Raw genomic sequence first — 23,721 nt, 5'->3', positions numbered from 1 at the left:
CATAACAAACAACTCGCTGGTTTATAATGTTAAAAGTCCATTGCATCGCTTTTTCTAAACACAGCCAGAGATCTTCCAAGTCCCACGACACACCAATTTCCTGCCGGGACACCAACATTCGATCTGTCCGTCTCCAGAGCCACAAGGTCCCAGGCCTCCAAAGGCAAGCTAAGCACTTAGGCCGCATCCTTGGCATGTCGAATAACGGCCGGTCGTGAAACCCCGGGAGCGGGTCCCATTCCCGCAAAGAACCAAAGTCAGCGTGTAACTCCAGGTCAGGGACTTCAAAAAAAACCCTGAAAGGGAAAGATAGAGATATTAAAGATGGACATAGAACTGTTTCTAAAGATGCAAGCAAAGGAGTTTAGCACCATCATAACTAAGGTCCCCCCTCTGTACAAGATGATAAGAGACTGAGTGGATAATCAGACACATTTTCCAGAGAATGGACATTCAAAATGGATGATTCGTCATCCACAAATGTGATAATAGCTTATCATTGCTGGTTTTAATCTTGGAGCTTCCAAGCAAAGTGGAAGTAAGTTCACCACCACACTGCAATGGCTCAAAAACCTCATTTTCCATCACAAATGTAATTAGAGACGAGCGAGGAATGTTACCATACAAAAAATGCATTTATTCTATAAAACCATTCTCTAAACTGATAGAATTTTATGGTCAAATTTTCCAACAGGTTCAAGCAGTCCATAACTTCGAAGCTGCCAATGACGATGAACTTAACTTAGAGCCAGGAGATGTTGTGTTGGTGATTCCATCTGAGACAATAGAAGACCAGGTAAACAGAATTGAAATGTGGAACAAACCTGCTGAAGTTCCAGTAGCAAGTTTCTTTATATAACTTTGAGAGAGTTTTATAATGTTATAAAGTACACAGAGCTTAGGGATCTATCTATTCACTGGCAAAGCGGTGGTTGGTCAGTTCTTGATTAGTCAGAGTATTAAAGGATATGGGGAGAAGGCAGGAGAAAGGGGTTGAGAGGGAAAATAACTCAGCCATGATGGAATGCTGGAGCAGACACAATGGGCGGAATGGCCCAATACTGCTCTGATGTCTTACAGTCTAAAATTTTCTCATGATGAAACCTTATTATTTGCTAATTGTGCATATGCAGGAAAGAAGGATGCCTTTAGGAAGAAATTATATTTTAAAGTTTCTAAAGGGCTGTTAAGTAGAACATAGAGCATAGAACAATATGGTATGGGGTCCTTCAGCTAATGATACTATGCTGATCAACATACCATAAGACTAAGATATAGGAGCAGAATTAGGCCATTTGGCCTATTGAGTCTGCTCCACTATTTCATCATGGTTGATCCATTATTCCTCTCAGCCCCAATCTTCTGCCTTCTCCCCATAACTCTTCATGCCCTGTCTAATCAAGAATCTATCAACCTCTGTCTTAACTATACCCAATGACTTGGTGTCCAGAGCTGCCTGTGGCAATGAATCCCACAGGTTCACCACTCTCCGGCTAAACAAATTCCTCCTCATCTCCATTCTAAAAGGACACCCCTCTATTCTGAGTCTGTGTCTTCTGGTCTTCAACTCTACCACCATAAGAAATATCCTCTCCACATCCACTCTATCAAGACCTTTCAACATTCAATAGGTTTCAATGAGGTCACCCCTCATTCTTCTGAATTCTAGTGAGTAGTGGCCCAGAGCCATCAAATACTTCTCCTATGACAAGCCATTCAATCCTGAAATCATTTTCGTGAACCTCCTTTCAGCCCACTCCAATGTCAGCACATCCTTTTTAAGATAAGGGGCCCAAAATTGCTCACAATACTCCAACATACTCCACAGTCAATCTATCTCTTCCCTCCTGCACAGCCTATGTCCTTTCATTTTTCTTACATCCATGTGTCGATCTAAGAGTCTCTATTATGCTCTCATTGTATCAGACTTCGCCATCAACCCAACAATGTTTTCACTCTTCTCATCAGATTTCTGAACAGTTCAACTCTACCTCACGACTTGGCCTAATTAGGGAGAGTTAGTATGGCCTTGTGTGGTTTAGGTCATGTCTTACCAACTTGACCGAGCTTTTTGACAAGGTGAGGAGAGAGATCGATGAGGGTAGGACAGTGGATGTTGTCTACATGGATTTTAGTAAGGCATTTGACAAAGTCCCTCATGGGAAGCTAATCCAGAAGATTAAGATACATGGGATCTACGGCAAATTAGCTGTTTGGATTCAGAACTGGCTTGTGCAGAGAAGACAGAGGGTGGTGGTTGAAGGGATTTATTCAAGCTGGAGGTCTGTAGTTAGTGGTGTTCCACAGGGTTCTGTGCTGAGACCTCTGCTGTTTATGATGTCTATAAAAGAGCAGGATGAAAATATAGATGGGTGGGTTAGTAAATTTGTGGATGATACCAAGATTGGTGGTGTTTGGATAGTGTAGAAGACTGGCAAAGAATATAGCAAGATATGGATCAGTTGCAAATATGGGCAGAGAAATGGCAGATGGCAATTAACACAGATTAATGTGAAGTGTTGCACCTTGGTAGGGCAAATGTAAGAAGACAGTACACTGTTAAGGGCAAGAGCATTAATAATGTTGCTGAACAGTGAGATCTTGGGATCCAAGTTCATAGCTCATTGAAAATGGCTGCACAGGTCGATAGGGTGGTTAAGAAGGCTTATGGAATGTTTACTTTTATTTGTCAGGGCACTGAGTTCAAAAGTCAAGCGGTTATGTTGCAACTTTATAAAAAGAACTCTGGCTAGGCCACATCGGGAGTATTGAATACAGTTCTAGTTGCCCCACTATAGGAAGGATGTTGAGGCTTTGGAGAGGGTGCAGAAGAGGTTTACCAGGATGCTGCCTGGTTTAGAGGGCATGTGCTGAATAAATTTGGTTGTTTTCTTTGGAACAAGGGAGGCTGAGAAGAGATCTGATAGAGACCTATAAGATTAAGAGAGGTATCAATAGAGTGGACAGAAAGTATCTGTTTCCCAGGGTTGAATTGTCTAACACCAGAGGGCATGTATTGAATGTGAGAGGGGGAAGGTTCAACGGGGGTGTGAAGGGTATGGTTTTTACTCAGAGTGGTGGATGCCTGGTATGGTGGTAGAGGCAGATACGTGAGCAATGTTTGGATAGGCACATGGATATGAGGAAGATGGAAGGATGTGGACACGGGGGTAGGTAGGAGGGATTAGTGTTTGGAGGTTTTTGATTTACTTTTTAGCTGGTTCAGCACAACATTGTGGGCTGAATGGCCTGTTCCTGTGATGTACTGTTCTAGGGTCTATGACAGTAATGCCTGATACTTACAGAACAGAAATGTTTCTGAGAGTCACAGAACACTACAGGTCAGAAACAGGCCCTTCAGCCCATCTAGTCTGTGCCAGACAGTTACTATGCCTAGTCCCATCGACCGGTACTTGGACCGTAGCTCATCACACACTTTCTGTCCATGTACTTATCCAAATCAGGTTTAATATCACTGGCATACATTGTGAAGTTTGCAGTTCAATGCAATATATAATAATAGAGAAAAAAACCTGTGAATTACAGTAAGGGTATACATTTTAAATAGTGAAATAAGTAGTGCAAAAAACAGAAATAAAAATGTAGTGGGGTAGTGTTCACGGGTTCATTATCCACGGGTTCAGAAATTGGATGGCAGAGGAGAAGTTCCTGAATCACTGAGTATGTGCCTTCAGGCTTCTGTACCTCCTTTCTGATGGTAGCAATGAGAACAAGGCATAACCTGGGTAATGGGGGTCCTTAATGATGGATGCCGAGTCTTTGAGGCATCGCTTATTGAAACATCTTTCAAAGTTTGCAATCCATCACCTTCACCAACAACTCACTCCACCTCAGCTTGCCCTTATATATTTCACCCTTGACCTTTAACCTATAACCTCCATTTCTCATCTCACCCAACCACAGTGGGAAAAGACTAGGATAACAGAGAGGAATTATGTACAAATTCCTTTCGGACACCTGCAGGAACTGAACCCCAATCGCTGGCAGTACAAATGCTAACTGCTACATTACCCATAATAATACTACTACTTGAAGGGTTATCTTTTGTACAGCACATTGCTGAAAGACAAACGCTATCATTAAGCCTCAGTACAAGTGGACACTGCTCTTTATCTTGTTCGTGTGCTTTTCCCAGGATGCGGGCTGGCTCACGGGTATAAAGGAGTCAGACTGGATTCAATATGGTACTGCCCACGGTTACAAGGGGCTGTTCCCCAAGAATTTCACCCAGCAACTGGAATAGACTTTGGCCACGGGCTCCGTCGGTGTGGAAGTTACCGGAGAGAAATAAAAAGCAGGACTCTGCTTCCCAAGCCACATGGTCTCCCACAACACGGTTGTGTCCTTGGATTTGTCAAAGGGTGGTGCCAGAGATGCAAAGCCTGATCCATGAGGCTCAACATATCTAATGACCACAAACACTGAAATGAGGCAGTGTATATTAAGACACAGGAAGCATGCACTGACCTTGATATAATCTATTTTCAACAAGCTATAAAAATGAATATGCATTTCTTTATCGAAGTCCAACATTATGTTTGTGTTTTCCTGGAGTTAACGATATTCTTGAATGCACCTCTTCCTGTCGGTATAATGGTGGTGTAGTCCTCCCAATGACAAGTCCATGTTTTGCACTGTGCATTATGTAAAATCTGCTGCAACACATCACATTTTGGTAGCCTATCTAGTCGATTCTGTGTGTACTTATTAAGTTTTGACCTGTTGGCTGCAAATTGTTTTTTTTTAATTTGTATACCCGCAGAGCTGAACTGTCTTTGCAGTGATGTGGGATGAGTGACTGTACCGTTGCATCTCCTCACCGCGTGCGTCGCAGCCTTCCCCTCCTCCCAGTATCCGTGCTGGCTCTGTTTTTGAACAAATTCTATTGCTCTATTGCCAAAATGAGTCTGGGAAACTGTATTTGTAATGTATCGTGCGTTAAAAATGATCACTTTCAGAATGATGTTCGAAGGACAAGACTGCACCACCTCCTGGCTTCTTCACGAAATAAATCAACAGGGATTTACAGGGAGAAATGAATCAGTGCACCAATTACTGAACGTCGTGCCCTCTAGTTATCCTCGTAGCAACAGTCTGAAATATTTAATTCCAACTCCATGGAATATACAATCACGTAAGGATAGGCATTGTAACCTAGGTATTGTATTAATGTGTAGTCCTGTACTGCTCTCCATTTCACCACTGCTCATGCTGGAATAAAGAGAAATAATAAACTCAACTTGCTGGCGGTGTCCTGTTATTTAAAGAATTTGAACATATCAGGCCGATGTTTGCAAATAACTACAGTATGATTCTTAGACCATGAGACCATAGGAGCAGAATTAGGCCATTTGGCCCGAGGAGTCTGCTCCATCATTTCATCATGGCTGATCCATTTTCCCTCACAGCCCAGTCTCCTGCATCCTGCCTCATATCCCTTCATACCCTAGCTAATCAAAAACCTATCAACCTCTGCCTTGGGTGTTTCTCGAAATGGCAGGTTGTGACTAGTGGGGTGCCACAGGGCTCGGTATTGGGACCACAGCTGTTTACCATTTACGTTAACGATTTGGATGAAGGCATAGAAAATAACATCAGCAAATTCAGGGTGACTTGGATAGGCTGGGTGAGTGGGCAGATACTTGGCAGATGGCGTTTAATGTGAATAAGTGTGAGGTTATCCACTTTGGGAGTAAGAACAGGAAGGCAGATTATTATCTGAATGGTGTAGAGTTGGGTAAGGGAGAAATACAAAGAGATCTCGGAGTCCTTGTTCATCAGTCACTGAAGGTGAATGAGCAAGTGCAGCAGGCAGTGAAGAAGGCTAATGGAATGTTGGCCTTTATTACAAAGGGAATTGAGTACAAGAGCAAGGAAATCCTCTTGCATTTGTACAGAGCCCTGGTGAGACCACACCTGGAGTATTGTGTACAGTTTTGGTCTCCAGGGTTAAGTAAGGACATCCTGGCTGTACAGGAAGTGCAGCGTAGATTCACGAGGTTAATTCCTGGGATGTCTGGACTGTCTTACGCAGAGAGGTTAGAGAGACTGGGCTTGTACACGCTGGAATTAAGGAGATTGAGAGGGGATCTGATTGAAACATATAAGATTATTAAGGGATTGGACAAGATAGAGGCAGGAAATATGTTCCAGATGCTGGGAGAGTCCAGTACCAGAGGGCATGGTTTGAGAATACGGGGTAGGTCATTTAGGACAGAGTTAAGGAAAAACTTCTTCTCCCAGAGAGTTGTGGGGGTCTGGAATGTACTGCCTCGGAAGGTAGTGGAGGCCAATTCTCTGGATGCTTTCAAGAAGGAACTAGATAGGTATCTTATGGATAGGGGAATCAAGGGATATGGGGACAAGGCAGGAACCGGGTATTGATAGGAATTGATCAGCCATGATCTCAAAATGGCGGTGCAGGCTCGAAGGGCCGAATGGTCTACTTCTGCACCTATTGTCTATTAAGTATACCCAATGACTTGGCCTCCACAACCGCCTGTGGCAATGAATTCCACAGATTCACCCCTCTGACTAAAGAAATTCTTTTTCATTTCCATTCTAAAAGAACTCCCCTCTATCCTGAGGCTTTGACCTCTGGTCATAGACTCTCCCTCCACAGGAAACATCTTCTCCGCATCCACTCAATTAAGACCTTTCACCATTCGATAGGTTTCAATTAGGTCACCCCTCTTTCTCTTGAATTCCAGTGAATACAGGCCGAGAGCCATCAAATGCTCTTCATATGACAAGCCGTTCAATCCTGGAATCATTTTTGTGATGCTCCTTTGAACCGTCTCCAATGTCAGCACATCCTTTCTTAGATAAGGAGCCCAAAACTGCTCACAATACACCAAGTGAGGCCTCACCAGTGCTTTATAAAGCCTCAACATTACATCCTTACTTTTCATATTCTAGTCCTCTTGAAATGAATGCTAACATCGCATTTGCCTTCCTCACCACAGATTCAACCTGAAAATTAACCTTTGAGAATCCTACAGAAGGATTCTAAAGTCCCTTTGCATCTCAGATTTTTGAACTTTCTTCTACCCTTTTATGTCTTCCACCATACACTTCCTGGCATTGCATTCCATCTACCACTACTTTGCCCATTCTCCTAATCTTTCTCAGTCCCTCTGTAGCCAAGACCATAAGACACAGGAACAGAATTAGGCCATTCAGTCCATCGAGTCTGCTCTGCTATTCCATCACGGCTGATCCCAGATCCCACTCAACCCCATACACCTGCCTTCTTGGCATTTCCTTTAATGCCCTGATCAATCAGGAAATGATCTAATTCCGCCTTAAATATACCCATGGACTTGACCTCCACCGCAGCCCATGACAGAGCATTCCACAGATTTACTACTCTCTGGCTAAAAAAAATCCTCCTTACATTTGTTCTAAAAGGTCGTCCCTCAATTTTGAGGCTGTGCCCTCTAATTTTGGATACCCCGCCATAGAAAACATCCTCTCCACATCCATTCAGTTCCCTTCCACAGTCCAAAGATGTACCTGTTGATAGGTTAATTAGTGATTGTAAATTGTGCTGTGATAAGGCTCAGATTAAATCAGGGGATTTCTGGACAGCGTGGTTGGAAAGGCCTATTCTGCTCTGTATCCCAATAAATAAATAAATTCGGCAGGTCAGGCAGCATCTATGGAGGGGAATAAACAGTCAACATTTCAGGCTGAGACCTTCCAACAGGAAGAGACCTGTCCTAAAGAAGGGCCTCGGCTTTTCTCTCCATAGATCAGGGTTTCCCAACCTGGGGTCCATGGACCCCTCAGTTAATGGCAGGGGTCCATGGCATAAAAAAGACTGGGAACTCCCAGCTCTAGATGCTGCCTGACACACAGAATGTTGTGTGCATTACTCCATTAATTTGTTCCTTTTCTTAATCTGCACCTAGCAATGCAAACAGCCAGACAGAAGGCATAATTCTATTCTTGGAGAGCTCTTTTTCCACATTTCACTACATATATAAGTCCACTATGTTTTGCTGCCTTGCTTGATCTGTAGGACAATCTAATGCACTGCTTGGTACATACACTCTGAAAATGGGCTGATTTTACTAAGTTTCCAAGTCACTCGACAGAATCCCACTAGCATTTTCAATGTTGTAGCAACTGATTTACACAGACACTGGTCTGTGTACATTTCACTCTGGTCCAGGAATGGATTACAAATTGAACCATGAAGAACTCTATGAGGTCCAAGGTATTACCTATGAAGTTCAAAGTTGAAAATAAATATATTATCAAAGTTTGTTTTAATTCTCCCACTCTCCTACACACTAGGGACCAGCTAACCCACACATCTTTATTCGAAGTGAATTCATTATCAAAGTGTGTATTTCTACCACATACTACCTCATTTTCTTGCAGGAAAATAAGGAAATTTAATAGAATTTATGAAAAACTAGACACAAACAAAGCCTGACAAACAACCAACGTGCAAAAGAAAATTGTGAAAATAAAAAAATAAATGATACTGAGAACATGAGGTGTAGAGTCCTTGAAAGTGAGTCTGGAAGTTGCAGAATTAGTTTAGTGCTGAGGTGAGTGAGGTTATCCATGCTGCTTCAGGAGCCTGATGGTTGAAGGGTAATAACTGTCCTAAATCTGATGGTGAGGGACCTGAGGCTCCTGTGCCATCTGCCGGACAGTAACAATGTAGAGAGAGCACGGCCTGATGGCAGGGGGATGGATGAGTGATGCTGAATTTCTCGAGGCAGCGCTCCAGGCGAATGTGCTCAATGGAACGCTGCCACAAGCAAGCTAATAAATTAGAGACAGAAAGCATTATGGTTATGATATCCAGTAATCCCATAAGTTCAAGTTCAAATTCTCTTCGGCACTTTGAGAATTTAATATATTTAATGGAATAAATTGATGAAAGTTGGTGACTGGAACCTTTCATGTTCACTAACATTCCTCACAGAATGAAATCTGTAGAAACATTCGGGGCTTGTCAGAGACGCACATAAATGTGAGAGAAATGGAACATTCTGGGCATGGTGTAGGCAGAAGGGATTGGTTTAATCATTGATTACCAATTTAATTGGATAGGCACAACATTGTGGGCCAAAGGGCCTATTTCCTGTACTGTACTGTTCTAGTCTGGTTTCTTCTCGTCAGGCCTGTATGGATCTTCAAATAGACAGCAATGTGGTTGACTCTAAACTGCTCAATTCAAATCACTTGGCAAACCCCGCTTTAACCAGGCGCCGTTGGTAACAAGGGATAAATGCTGGCCTCGCTATTTGCCCATCCCTTGAACAAAAGTGAAAAGTTATCGATTGTTCCTTACTTGTGCCTTGCAGATAAGAGAAACATTTTGGCTGGTTGGGAGGTAAACCACAGCTAGAGAGGATGCAGCCTCTTTCCTTCTCTTCAAGTCAAGTCACTTTTATTGTCATTTCGACCATAACTGCTGGTACAGTACACAGTAAAAATGAGACAATGTTTTTCAGGACCATGGTGTTACATGACACAGTATAAAAACTAGACTGAACTACGTAAAAAAAAAACAGAGAGAAAGCTACACCAGACTACAGACCTACACAGAACTGCGTAAAGTGCACAAAAAACAGTGCAGGCATTACAATAAATAATAAACAGGACAATAGGGCAAGGTGTCAGTCCAGGCTTCGGGTATTGAGGAGTCTGATAGCTTGGGGGAAGAAACTGTTACATAGTCTGGTCATGGAGCCTTTTCCCAGACATCAGGAGGGAGAAGAGATTGTATGAGGGGTGCATGGGGTCCTTCATAATGCTGTTTCCTTTGCGGATGCAGCGTGTAGTGTAAATGTCCATGATAGCGGGAAGAGAGACCCCGATGATCTTCTCAGCTGACCTCACTATCCGCTGCAGGGTCTTGCGATCCGAGATGGTGCAATTTCTGAACCAGGCAGTGATGCAGCTGCTCAGGATACTCTCAATTCAACCCCTGTAGAATGTGATGAGGGTGGGGGTGGGAGATGGACTTTCCTCTGCCTTCGCAGAAAGTAGAGATGCTGCTGGGCTTTCTTTGCTATGGAGCTGGTGTTGAGGGACCAGGTGAGATTCTCCGTCAGGTGAACACCAAGAAACTTGGTGCTCTTTACGATCTCTACCGAGGAGCCGTCGATGTTCAGCGGAGAGTGGTCGCTCCGTGCCCTCCTGAAGTCAACAACCATCTCTTTTGTTTTGTTCACATTCAGAGACAGGTTGTTGGCTCTGCACCAGTCCGTTAGCCGCTGCACCTCCTCTCTGTAAGCTGACTCGTCATTCTTGCTGATGATACCCACCATGGTCGTGTCATTGGCGAACTTGATGATGTGGTTCGAGCTGGGTGTTGCAGCACAGTTGTGGATCAGCAGAATGAACAGCAGTGGACTGAGCACACAGCCCTGGGGAGCCCCCGTGCTCAGTGTGATGGTGTTGGAGATGCTGCTCCTGATCCGGACTGACTGAGGTCTCCCAGTCAGGAAGTCTAGGATCCAGTTGCAGAGTGAAGTGTTCTGGCCCAGTAGGCTCAGCTTTCCAATCAGTTTCTGAGGGATGATTTTACTGACATAATATGGATCTCGAGAAAGCAGATGAAGTAGTTTTGGGTAAATGTAGTATCCAGCACAAAGAGATTTAGTACCCTCCAACCTGTTGGCATGAATTGTGATTTCTCCTTCCAGAAAAAAAGCATTCTCTCCCCTCCCCCTGTTCTTCTATTCCCCACTCTGGCCTTCTTCCTCTTCTCTCTTGCCTATCACCTTCCCATGGGTCCCCTCCTCCTTCCCCTTCCCCTATGGTCCACTCTCCTCTCCTGTCAGATTCCTTTCTGTCTGGTCATCTATCACCTAGTTATCCTCCTTTCCTCCCCCTCACCTTTTTATTCTGTTGTCTTCCCCCTTCTTTTCCAGTCCTGAAGAAGTCTCTGGGCCCAAAATGTCGACTGTTCAATCATTTCCATGGATGCAGTCTGATCTGCCGAGTTCCTCCAGCATTTTGAGTGTGCTACAGTGATTTAAACCTCTGTTGTTGGAGACAGTTAATACCTAGTGTTTAGTCATAAGGTACAGGAGCAGATTAGGCCAGTTGCAATCGATCACTGCAGTGCAGAAGCAGGCCCTCCCACTCACCTAGTCAGAACTAAACCGTTATTCTGCCTAATCCCATCAACCTGCACCTCCATAGTCCTCAGTACCCCTCCCACCCATGTACTTACCTACACTTGTCGTAAATGTTGCAATCAAAACCATATCTACCATTTCCACTGGCAGCTCATTCCACTCTCTTGCCATCCTGAGTAAACAATACCATCAAGCAAGGGGTGCATGGACCCCAGGTTGGGAGCCCCTCTCCTAGGAAATTGGTGCCACAGTAGTGTAGTGGTTAGTGCAACTTTATTTCAGCTTAGGGCAGAGTTTGGAGATCAATCCCTGTAAGGAGTTTGTACATCCTCTCCATGGAATAGGTGGATTTCCTCTGGGTACTCCAGTTTCCTCTCAGTCCAAAGAATTACCAGTTAGTAGGTTGATTTGTAAATTGTCCCATGATTAGGCTAGAGTTAAAGCGGTGGGTTGTTGGCTGTGTGACTCAAAGGATCAGAAGAGCATATTCTATGCTGTACTTCTAAGTAAATAAATAAAATAAAGTTCTAAGCTAGTCACCCTTTCCCTATAACTCAGGACCTCAAATCCAGGCACCATCCTTTAAATTTTCCCTCAACTCTTCCAATCTCAACCATAGAAAGGGTGCAGAGGAGATTTACAAGGATGTTGCCTGGATTGGGGAGCATGCCTTATGAGGATAGGTTGAGTGAACTCGGCCTTTTCTCTTTGGGGCGACGGAGAATGAGAGGTGACCTGATAGAGGTGTACAAGATAATGAGAGGCATTGATCATGTTGATAGTCAGAGACTTTTCCCCAGGGCTGAAATGGCTAGCACAAGAGGGCACAGTTTTAAGGTGCTTGGAAGTAGGTACAGAGGAGATGTCAGGGGTAAATTTTTTACGCAGAGAGTGGTGAGTGCGTGGAATGGGCTGCCAGTGGCGGTGGTGGAGGTGGAAACGATAGGGTCTTTTAAGAGACTCCTGGATGGCTACGTGGAGCTTAGAAAAATAGAGGGCTATGGGTAAAGCCTAGGTAGTTCTAAGGTAGGGACATGTTTGGCACAGCTTTGAGGGTTGAAGGGCCTGTACTGTGCTGTAGGTTTTCTATGTTTCTATATTTTTCCTGTAGGTAGGTGACCAGAACTGCATACAGTACTCCCAATTAGGCCTCACCAATGTCTTAAACAAGTTCAACATCTTATCTCCTGTGCTCAATACCTTGATTTATGAAGATTAACGTGCCAACAGCTTTCTTCACAACCCTATCCATGTAATACCACTTTGTCTGTAGAGTCTTAGAGACATAAAGCACTACAGAAACAGGCCATTCTGCCCATCTAACTGTGCCAAACTGTTGTTGAGCCTAGTTCCATTGACCTGCAAGCAGACCATAGCTCTCCCACCTATCCAAACTTCTTTTAAATATAGAAATTGAACACGCATCCAACACTTCCACTGACAGCTCATTTCACGCTTGCACGATCCTCTGAGTCAAGAAGGTACCCCTTAAATATTCCACCCTTCACCATTAACCTATGTCCTCTCGTTTGAGTCTCCATAACACCATAAGATATAGGAGAAGAATTAGGCCATTTTTCCCATCGAGTCTGCTCTGCCATTTCGTCATGGCTGATCCAACTTTCCTATCAGCCCCAATCTCCCGCCTTCTCCCATATCCCTTCATGCCCCGACCAGTCAAAAATCGGTCAGCCTCTGCCTTAAATATACATAATGACTTGGCCTCCACAGCTGCCTGTGGAAATGAATTCCATAGAATCACCACTCTCTGGTTGAAGAAATTCCTCCTCATCTCTGTTCTAAAAGGACACCCCTCTAATCTGAGGCTGTGTCCTCTGGTCTTAAACTCTCCCACCATAGGAAACATCCTCTCCATATACACTCTATAAAGACTGTTCACCATTTGATAGGTTTCAATGAGGTAACCCCTCATTTTTCTGAATTCCAGTGAATACAGGCTCAGAGCCATCAAATGCTCTTCATATGACAAGTTGATCAATCCTGGAATCATTTTCATGAACCTCCTTTGAATCCTCTCCAGTTCCAGTACTTCCTTACCAAGTGGCCCAAAACTGCTCATAATACTCCAAGTGCTAGTGCTTTATAAAGTCTCAACATTACATCCTTGCTTTTATATTCTAGCCCTCTTGAAATGAATGCTAACATTGCATTTGCCTTCCTCACCACAGACTCAACCTGCAAATTAACCTTTAGGGAATCTTGCACAATGACTCCCAAATCCTTTTGCACTTCTTTCTCTCCATTTAGAAAATAGTCAACCTATTCATTTCTTCTACCAAAGTGCATGACCATACATTTCCCAACACTTCTGTTCATCTGCCATTTCTTTGCTCATTCTCCTAATCTAAGTCCTTCTGAGCCTCTCTGCTTTCTCAAAACTACCTGCTCCTCCACCTATCTTCATATCATCTGCCAACCTTGCAACAAGGCCATTAATTCCATCATCCAGATCACTGATGTATAAAAAGAATCACTTTCAACACAGACCCCTGTGGAACATCACAAGCCACTGGCAGCCAGCCAGAAAAGGCTCCATTAATTACTACTATTTGCCTCCTCCCAATCAACCACAGGTTTAACCATGTTAGAATCATTCTTGTAATACCATGGGCCCACTAATTTGTTAACAGACTCATGTGTGGCAACTTGTCAAAGGCCTTCTAAAAATCCAAGTATACAATATTAACCTATTCTCCTTTGCCTATCCTGCTTGCTGTTTCTTCTAGGAATTCTAACAGATTTGTCAGGCAAAGTGTTTCCTTGAGGAAACCATACTGACCGAGGCCTATTTTACCATGTGCCTCCAAGTAGCCTTAACAATCGACTCCAACATCTTCTCAACCACTGAGGTCAGACTAACTGGCATATAGTTTCCTTTCTTCTGCCTCTCCCCCTTCTTGAAGAATGGAGTGATGTTTGCAATTTTCCAGTCTTTACGAACCATTCCAGAATCTAGTGATTCTTATAAGGTCATTACTAATGCCTTCACAATCTTCAGCCACCACTTTCAGAACTCTGGGGTGTACACCATCTGGCCCAGGTGACATATCTACCTTCAGACCTTTCAATTTCCCAAGAAATTTCTCTCTAGTAATGGTAACTTCACACACTTCATGGCCCCTGACACTTGGAACTTCCACCATACTGTTAGTGTCTTCCACAGTGATGACTGGTGCAAGCTCTTCTCAATTCTCTGTAATTCCCTTTACTCCACTGTAATACTGATAAATCTGACTTCAGCTTCTCCCTCTCAAATTGCAGAGAGAATTCGATTATATTATGATCACATCCCCCTCAGGGTTCTTCTACCTTAAGCCCTCTAATCAATTCTGGTTCATTGCACAACACTCAACCAGAATAGCTGAGCTTCTAGTGGGCTCAACCACAAGCTGCTCTAAAAAGCCATTTTGTGTGCACTCCAGAAATTCCCCCTTCTGGAATCCAGCATCAACCCGATTTTCCCAATCTACCTGCATATTGAAGACCTCCATGACCAGTGTAACACTGCCCTTTGGGCATTCATTTTCTATCTCCCGTTGCAATTTGCAGGCTACATCCTTATGACTGTTTGGGGGTCTGTAAACAACTCCCATCAGGGTCTTTTTACACAAAAATACAACTGCAGATGCTGTGGATCAAAGACTACGTACACAACGCTGGAAGAACTCAGCAGGCCAGGCAGCATCTGTGAGAAAAGAATAGCCAATGTTTCAGGCCGAGACCCTTCATCAGGAATGGGGGGGGAAGAGAGGGCCGAAGCCCAGTAATAGAGATAGGGGAGGGGGTAGGGCCTAGAGGCGCCAGGTGGAAAACCAATCAGAGGAAAGATAAAGGGGGAGGGGATAAGCATGAAAGAACTGTAGAGATAAAAAAGCAGAAAGTTGAAAGGGGAGAGAGGCAGAGAGGGACCTGGGATAGAGGAAGGGGGAGGGGGAGGGAATTACCGGAAGTTGGAGAATTCAATGTTCATACCACCAGGCTGGAGGCTACCCAGACAGTAGATGAGGTGTTGCTCCTCCAACCTGAGTTTGGCCTCATCATGGCAGTAAAGGAGGCCATGTATGGACATATCTAGATGGGAATGAGAGGCAGAGTTGAAGTGGGTGGCAACCGGGAGATCCTGTCTATTGTGACGGACGGAGCGGAGGTGCTCGACGAAGCAGTCCCCCAATCTGCGTCGGGTCTCCCCGATGTAGAGGAGGCCACCACCGGGAGCACCGGATGCAATAGACGACTCCAGCAGACTCACAGGTGGGGTGTTGCCTCACCTGGAAGGACTGTCTGGGGCCCAGAATGGTGGTAAGGGGGGAGGTGAGGGGACAGGTGTAGCATTTGCGCTTGCAGGGATAAGTGCCAGGTGGAAGTTCTGTGGGGAGGGACGTGTGGACCAGGTAGTTGCTGAGGGAATGATCCCTGCGAAAAGCTGAGAGGGGTAGGGAGGGAAAGATGTGCTTGGTGGTGGGGTCCTGTTGAAGGTGGCAGAAGTTGCGGAGGATAATGTGTTGGATCCGGAGGCTGGTGGGGTGGTAGGTGAGGACAAGGGGAACCCTGTCCTTGTTGTGGTGACGGGAGGATGGGTTAAGGGCTGAAGTGCGGGAAGTGGAGGAGATGCGGGTGAGGGCATCTTTGATGACGCCAGAAGGGAAACCACGATCCTGAAAGAAAGAGGACATTTGAGAAGTCCTGGAACGGAAAGCCTCATCCTGGGAGCAGATTCGGCGGAGACAGAGGAACTGGGAATAGGGAATGGCATTTTTGCATTGGGCAGGGTGGGAATGGCATTTTAGCATTGGGCAAGGGTCTTTTTAGCCTTGCAGTTTCTTAGCTCAATCCACAAAGATTCTGAACCTATATCACCTCTTACTATTGACTTGATTCCATTTTATTTTACCAACAGAGCAACACCGCCCCCTCTGCTTTCCTGCCTGTCCTTTCGATACAATGTGCATCCTTGGGCATTAAGTTCCCAGCTATAATCTTCTTTCAGCCATGATTCCGTGATGCCTGCAACAACTGTGCTACAAGTTCATCTACCTTATTCCATATACTGCACGCATTAAAATATAACACCTTCTGTCCTGTATTCACCATTTTTGATTTTGTCCACCTTTTACATGGCAACTCATCCAGTTAACTGAAATTTTTCCCTATCAACAGCCTCTCCTCACTACACATTGCCTCTGTTTGTAAACCAGCCTCTCCTCACTACACATTGCCTCTGTTTGTAAACCAGCTATCTCTCCTTCAGCACTATCATCTGCCTATCCTACAATGCTTCTTGCTTTGACAAATGCTTCTTGCATTTGATAAGGTCCCACATAGGAGATTGGTGGGTAAAATCAAAGCTCAGGGCATCGGGGGGAAGGCATTGACATGGATAGAAAACTGGTTGGCAGATAGAAAGCAAAGGGTAGCGGTGAATGGGTGTTTCTCGGAATGGCAGGTGGTGACTAGTGGGGTGCCACAGGGCTCGGTATTGGGACCACAGCTGTTTACCATTTACGTTAACGATTTGGATGAAGGCATAGAAAATAACATCAGCAAATTTGCTGATGATACTAAGCTGGGTGGCAGTGTGACATGTGATGAGGATGTTAGGAGAATTCAGGGTGACTTGGATAGGCTGGGTGAGTGGGCAGATACTTGGCAGATGGCGTTTAATGTGAATAAGTGTGAGGTTATCCACTTTGGGAGTAAGAACAGGAAGGCAGATTATTATCTGAATGGTGTAGAGTTGGGTAAGGGAGAAATACAAAGAGATCTCAGAGTCCTTGTTCATCAGTCACTGAAGGTGAATGAGCAAGTGCAGCAGGCAGTGAAGAAGGCTAATGGAATGTTGGCCTTTATTACAAAGGGAATTGAGTACAAGAGCAAGGAAATCCTCTTGCATTTGTACAGGTCCCTGGTGAGACCACACCTGGAGTATTGTGTACAGTTTTGGTCTCCAGGGTTAAGGAAGGACATCCTGGCTGTACAGGAAGTGCAGCGTAGATTCACGAGGTTAATTCCTGGGATGTCTGGACTGTCTTACGCAGAGAGGTTAGAGAGACTGGGCTTGTACACGCTGGAATTAAGGAGATTGAGAGGGGATCTGATTGAAACATATAAGATTATTAAGGGATTGGACAAGATAGAGGCAGGAAATATGTTCCAGATGCTGGGAGAGTCCAGTACCAGAGGGCATGGTTTGAGAATAAGGGGTAGGTCATTTAGGACAGAGTTAAGGAAAAACTTCTTCTCCCAGAGAGTTGTGGGGGTCTGGAATGCACTGCCTCGGAAGGTAGTGGAGGCCAATTCTCTGGATGCTTTCAAGAAGGAGCTAGATAGGTATCTTATGGCTAGGGGAATCAAGGGATATGGGGACAAGGCAGAAACTGGGTATTGATAGGAATTGATCAGCCATGATCTCAAAATGGTGGTGCAGGCTCAAAGGGCCGAATGGTCTACTTCTGCACCTATTGTCTATAAATGCGGAGCTCAGGACATTAGTCATACCATGCTCGATCTTTTGAGTCTTAACTTTGTCTGGTGTCTTAGCAACATAAGACCATGAGACATAGATGCAGAATTAGGCCCTTTGGCCCATTGAGTCTGCTTCACCATTCAATCAAGGCTGATCCACTATTTCCCCTCCTCGGCCTTCTCCCTGTAACCTTTGATGCCATGTACACTCAACCCCTGCCTTGAATACACCCAATAACCTGGCCTCCACAGCTGCATGTGGCAACAAATTCCACAAATTCTATAGCAAACACAAGGAAATCTGCAGATGTTGGAAATTCAAACAACACACACAAAATGCTGGTGGAACACAGCAGGCCAGGCAGCATCTATAAGGAGAAGCACCATCGACGTTTCGGGCCGAGACCCTTCATCAGGACTAACTGAAAGGAAAGATAGTAAGAGATTTGAAAGTAGGAGGGGGAAGGGAAAAAGCGAAATGTTAGGAGAAGACCGGAGGGGGTGGGGTGAAGCTAAGAGCCGGAAAGGTGATTGGTAAAAGGGATACAGAGCTGGAGAAGGGAAAGGATCATGGGACGGGAGGCCTAGGGAGAAAGAAAGGGGAGGGGAGTACCAGAGGAAGAAGGAGAACAGGCAGAGTGATGGGCAGAGAGAGAGAAAAAAAAGGGACGGGGAAAAAACTAAATATATCAGGGATGGGGTAAGAAGGAGAGGAAGGGCATTAACGGAAGTCAGAGAAGTCAATGTTCATGCCATCAGGTTGGAGGCTACAGCCTGAGTGTGGCTTCATCGCTTTTGCCATTTTCCTACTCTGTCTAAGTCCTTCTGCAGCCTATTTGTTTCTTCAACACTACCTGCCCCTCCACCAATCTTCACCTCATCTGAAAACTTGGCAACAAAGCCATCTATTCCATCATCTAAATCATTTATATACTGCATAAAAAGCAGTCCCAACACCAACCCCTGCGGAACACCACTAGTCACTGGCAGCCAACCAGAAAAGGATCATTTTATTCCCACTCACTGCCTCCTACCAATCAGCCAATGCTCTAACCATGCCAGTAACTTTCCTGTAATACCATGTGCTCTTAACTTGGTAAGCAGCCTCATGTGTGGCACCTTGTCAAAAGCCTTCCGAAAACCCAAATATACAACATCCACTGCATCCCCTTTATCTATTCTACTTGTAATTTCCTCAAATAATTCCAACAGGCTCGTCAGGCAAGATTTTCTCTTAAGCAAATCATGCTGACGTTGTCTTATCTTGTCCTATGTCACCAAGTACTCCATAACCTCATCCTTAATAATTGACTCTAACATTTTCCCAACCACCAAGGTTGGCTAACTCTCTATTATTTCCTTTCTGCTGCCTCCCGCCTTTTTTTAAAAGTGGAATGACATTTGCAATTTTCCAGTACTCTGGAACCATGCCACAGTCCAGTGATTCTTGATGCCTCCATAATCTGTACCACTACCTCTTCAGAACCCGAGAATGCAGTTGATCTGGTCCGGGTGACTTAAGTAACTTTAGGTCTTTCAGTTTTTTTGAGCACATTCTCCCTTGTAAAAGTAACTGCACTCATTTCTCTTCCCTCACACCCTTCAACACCTGGCACATTGTTCATGTCTTACACAGTGAAGACTGATCCAAAATAATCATTTGGTTCATCAGCTATCTCCTTGTCCCCGTTATTATTTCTATGGCTTCATTTTCTAGCAGTCCTATGTCCACTATCATCTCTTTTATTTTTTATATACTTGAAAAAGTTTTTTCTATTCACCTTGATATTGTTTTCTAGGTTGCTTTCATATTTCATCTTTACCTTCCTAATGATTCTTTTAGTTGCTTTCTGTAGGTTTTTAAAAGCTTCGCAATCATCTATCTTCCCTCTGATTTTTGCTATATTGTATGCCCTTCTCTTCTGCTTTTACATTAGTTTTGAATTCCCTTGCCAGCCAAGGTTGTACTCTATTGCCATTAGGTTATTTCTTTGTTTTTTGGAATACATCTATCCTGCACCTTCCTCATTTTCCCTAGAAACTCAAGCCATTGCTGCTCTGCTGTCATCCTTGAGTTTCCTTCCAATTTGTTTGGCTAAGTCTTCTCTCATACAACTGTAATTTAACTGCTACATCAGGCTTTACTTTCTCCCTATCAAATTTCAAGTTGAACTCAATCATATTGTGATCACTGCTTCCTGAAGGTTCCTTTACCTTAAGCTCCCTAACTGCCTCCGGTTCACTACATAACACCTAATCTAATATAGCTAATCCCCAGTAGGCTCAATGACAATGTAGGCATTCAACCAATTCATTCTCTTGGGATCCATTACCAACCTGATTTTCCCAACGTACCCGCATGTTAAAATCTACCATGGCTGTCATAATATTGCCCTCTTGACATGCCTTTTCTATTTCCGTTTGTAATTTGTGGTCCACATCCCAAGTACTGTTTGGAGGCCTATATATAACTACCATCAATGTCCTTTTACCTTTGCTGTTTCTTAACAAAACCTACAAGGGTTCAACATCTTCCGATCCTATATCACATCTTTACCAGCAGAGCCACACCAACCCCTCTGCCTGCCTTCCTATCCCTCCAATACAATGTGTAACCTTGGACATTCAGCTCCCAACTACAACCATCTTTCAGCTACTAATCAATGATGGCCACATCATACCTGACAATCTGTAGAAGTGCAACCAGATCACCCGACTTACATTTGTTGTACTCCGTGCATTGAGATATTTGCTACCCTTTTTGGTTCCATGTCCCTGATGCTCTGATACTCAGCCTCCTGGCTGCAGTTTTGTCATATCATCTGCCTGCCCTTCCTGACAGTTTGTCTGCACGCATCCTTTGTGTTTTTTTAACCCTCTATCCTATCCTGAGTTTCGGGCCAAAATGTCGACTGTGCTTTTTTCCACAGCTGCTGCCTGGCTTGCTGAGTTCCTCCAGCATTTTGTGTGTGGTGTGCGAGAATATTGGTCCTCCTTTGGGTTTGGGTGCAACCAATCGTTTTTGTACAGGTCCCAGAAGAGATGCCAATGATCCAAGAACCTGAAGCCCCGCCCCCTGTACCAGCTTCTCAGCCACACATTTATCTACCAAATCACCCTGTTCCTACCCTCACTGGTGCAGGGGTGGCACAGGTAGCAATCCAGAAATTACTACCCTGGAGGTCCTATTAGTTTTTTGCCTAGGTCCCTAAATTCTCTTTTCAGGACCTCATTGCTTTTCCTTCCTATCGCGTTGGTACCCATACGTACCAAGGCTGCTCTGCCTCTCCAAAATGTTGTGGACGCAATCCAAGATGCCCCTCACCCTGGCACCTGCTAGGCAATTTACCATCTGGGGTCCCTTTCATGTTCACAGAATCTCCTGTCTACCTCCACAAACTGTTGTGGCACTCTGGTTCCCATCCTCCTGAAACTCTAGTTTAAACTCCACCATGCAGCATTAACAAGTCTTCCCACTAGGATATTAGTCTCCCTCCAGTTCAGGTGCAAACCATTCCTTCCATACAAGGCCCATCTTCCCTGGAAGAGAGTCCGATGGTATCCACAGTGGTATCTGTTGCTGAGGGGATGGCCACAGGGGTACTCTGCACTGGCTCCTTAACCCCTTTCCTCTTCCTGACTCTCACCTAGTTTTCTGTGTCCTGCACGTTGGTGTAACTACCTCTCTGTATGTCTTATCACCCCTTCAGCCTCCCAAATGATCCAGAGTTCATCCAGTGCCAGCTTCAACTCCTTAAGACGGATTGTTAGAAGCTGCAGCTGGATGCACTTCTTGCAGGTGTAGTCGTCAGGGGCACAGGAGGTCTCCCTGCCTTCCCACATCCTGCAAGAGCATTCAACTTTCCTGCCTGGCATCCCTACTGATTTCTTTTTCCTCCCCCAATCCTGCTGAAGAGTCTCAGCCTGAAACGTCAGCTGTACTTTTTTCCATAGACGCTGCCTGGCCCGCTGAGATCCTCCAACATTTTGTGTGTGTTGCTTGGTTCTCCAGCATCAGCAGATTTTCTCTTGTCTGTGATCTCTACTCTCCTAGGTGAGCAGATATAAAGAAGGGAAGGAAAATAAACTTAACCTCGAGCTTTTCTTTTCTTTTGCTCTCTCTGACTGAAGCTTCTCCTCGTTAAAGCCTTGAAGAGCTAAAGCCTCAAGATGACCACTCTGACTCTGTCACTCAATCGACGGCCGCTACACTTGCCCCTGCCTTCCTTTCATTTGCTCTTGCAGATCAACCCCAAATGCTTATTGGTTGCTGGTTAAAGCTCTTTTTCGTTAATTGCCACAAAACTCTGCTTTTAAAATCTCCTCGATCTTTAACTCCCGAACTCCAATCTTCACTCTCCACTGATTCTCAACTAGCAGTATTGTAGAGAAACTGCTGGCAATGACCTTTTAAACTTTAGACATTAGATAAAACTTCATCTTTCAACTAAACTGTGTCATAACATTAAATCACGCAGTGGCATGAAGTCAACATGGCAAATCCAGCCACGAACTGCCCCTCCTCACAGGGAGGGGTCCTCCTTTTATACCCTGTAAAAAAAAACTGTCACATGACCTCTACTGGCGGGAAAATGACATCACTCCACCATCACAAGACCATTACCTGAAGTCCAGTATAGCTTCAACCCCAGTCACGTGACAAGGGTACCACTGTCACGTGTCACGGGTACATAACACTTGTCTTTTTTTTGAATCAGATGCAGCCTGCCCTGCGATTACTCATCCTTTATCATTGAAAATAATGATTTCAGTTCAAACCCTTTGTGATTTTCAACATCACCATCAGTCTCTTGTAATTTTTCTGAATGGAATCATTTCTACACTGTAGAGGGGAAATTTACTAGAAAGGTACGGGGGAAATCAGTTGTGTTAAGTGATAGAACTTTACAGCACAGTACTGATTTTCACCATGTTGTGCCAACATTTTAATCTACTCTAGATCAATCTAACCCTTCCCTCCCTCAAAGCCCTCCATTCTTCTTTCATCTGTATGCTTATCTAAGAATTTCTTAAATGTCTGAATTTTTAAAAATAAAATTATTGATTATACAACTCAGAATAAGCCTTCCTGGTCCTTTCAGCCACTCCACTCAGCAACCCCGATTTAATCCTAGCCTACTCACAGGAGTGTGAGAGGAAACCGGAGCATCCGGTGGAAACACGCAGTCGAGGGGAGAACGTACGAACTCCTTGCAAGCAGCATTGGCATACATCTGCCTCGTCCACCACTCCTGGTAGGGCATTCCATGCACTCACCACTACCTGTGTGAAAAACATAACATTCATCACCTTAAAGTTAAGACCCCTCATTTCTGTCTGGAAGAAAAAGTCTCTGGCAGTCCACTTGACCTATGCCTCTAATCATCTTGTATACCTCTACCAAGGCACCTCATCCTCTGCTCTAAATAGAAAAGCGTTAGCTTGCTCAACCTAACGAGGGTTACGTCCCATACCACAAGGGTCAGCCACCAGGTTCCTGAACCAGCATGCATAATTTCACTCACCCCAACACTGAACTGATTCCACAACCTACAGACCCATTTGCAAGGATGGACTGCCAACACAGATGCCTTGTGCAGGAAGGCACAGAGTCGACTGTACTTCCTTAGAAGGTTGGCGTCATTCAATGTTTGTAGTGAGATGCTGAAGATGTTCTATAGGTCAGTTGTGGAGAGCGCCCTCTTCTTTGTGGTGGCGTGTTGGGGAGGCAGCATTAAGAAGAGGGACGCCTCACGTCTTAATAAGCTGGTAAGGAAGGAACATCCTCTACATAGCACCATCCAGAGACAGAGAAGCAGTTTCAGCGACAGGTTGCTATCGATGCAATGCTCCTCAGACAGGATGAAGAGATCAATACTCCCCAATGCCATTCGGCTTTACAATTCAACCGCCAGGAGTAAGATATGTTAAAGTGCCAGGGTTAGGACTCAATGTATTTAAGTAAACTACTTAAGAACTTTTTAAAAGCTATTATTAATGCTTTTTGAGAGGGTGATTTTAGATGCATATTATATTTTTACTGAGTTAAGTATTGTATGTAATTAGTTTTGCTACAATAAGTGTATGGGACATTGGAAAAAATGTT

General features: G+C 44.4%; 1 protein-coding gene across 5 annotated transcripts in view; it reads left to right on the top strand.

Annotated features, from left to right (window-relative positions):
- Window positions 1–5,260, top strand: part of amph (amphiphysin) — a 226,351-nt gene extending 221,091 nt beyond the window's left edge. For 4 of the 5 annotated variants that reach the window (XM_073031088.1, XM_073031308.1, XM_073031038.1 and 1 more), the window contains 2 exons: window positions 695–796; window positions 4,157–5,260. In XM_073031088.1, the coding sequence (XP_072887189.1) occupies window positions 695–796; window positions 4,157–4,264 (210 nt within the window). In that variant the 3' untranslated portion in view covers window positions 4,265–5,260. The remainder of the gene's footprint in view (window positions 1–694; window positions 797–4,156) is intronic. The other variant, XM_073031229.1, reaches the window with a different exon arrangement.
- The last annotated feature ends 18,461 nt before the right edge of the window (window positions 5,261–23,721 follow it).

This window comes from Hemitrygon akajei, chromosome 1, assembly GCF_048418815.1.
Source record: "Hemitrygon akajei chromosome 1, sHemAka1.3, whole genome shotgun sequence".
NCBI classification, from domain to species: Eukaryota; Metazoa; Chordata; class Chondrichthyes; order Myliobatiformes; family Dasyatidae; genus Hemitrygon; species Hemitrygon akajei.
Note: the sequence above shows the minus strand (reverse complement) of the source record. Positions and strands in the feature narration are given on the sequence as shown.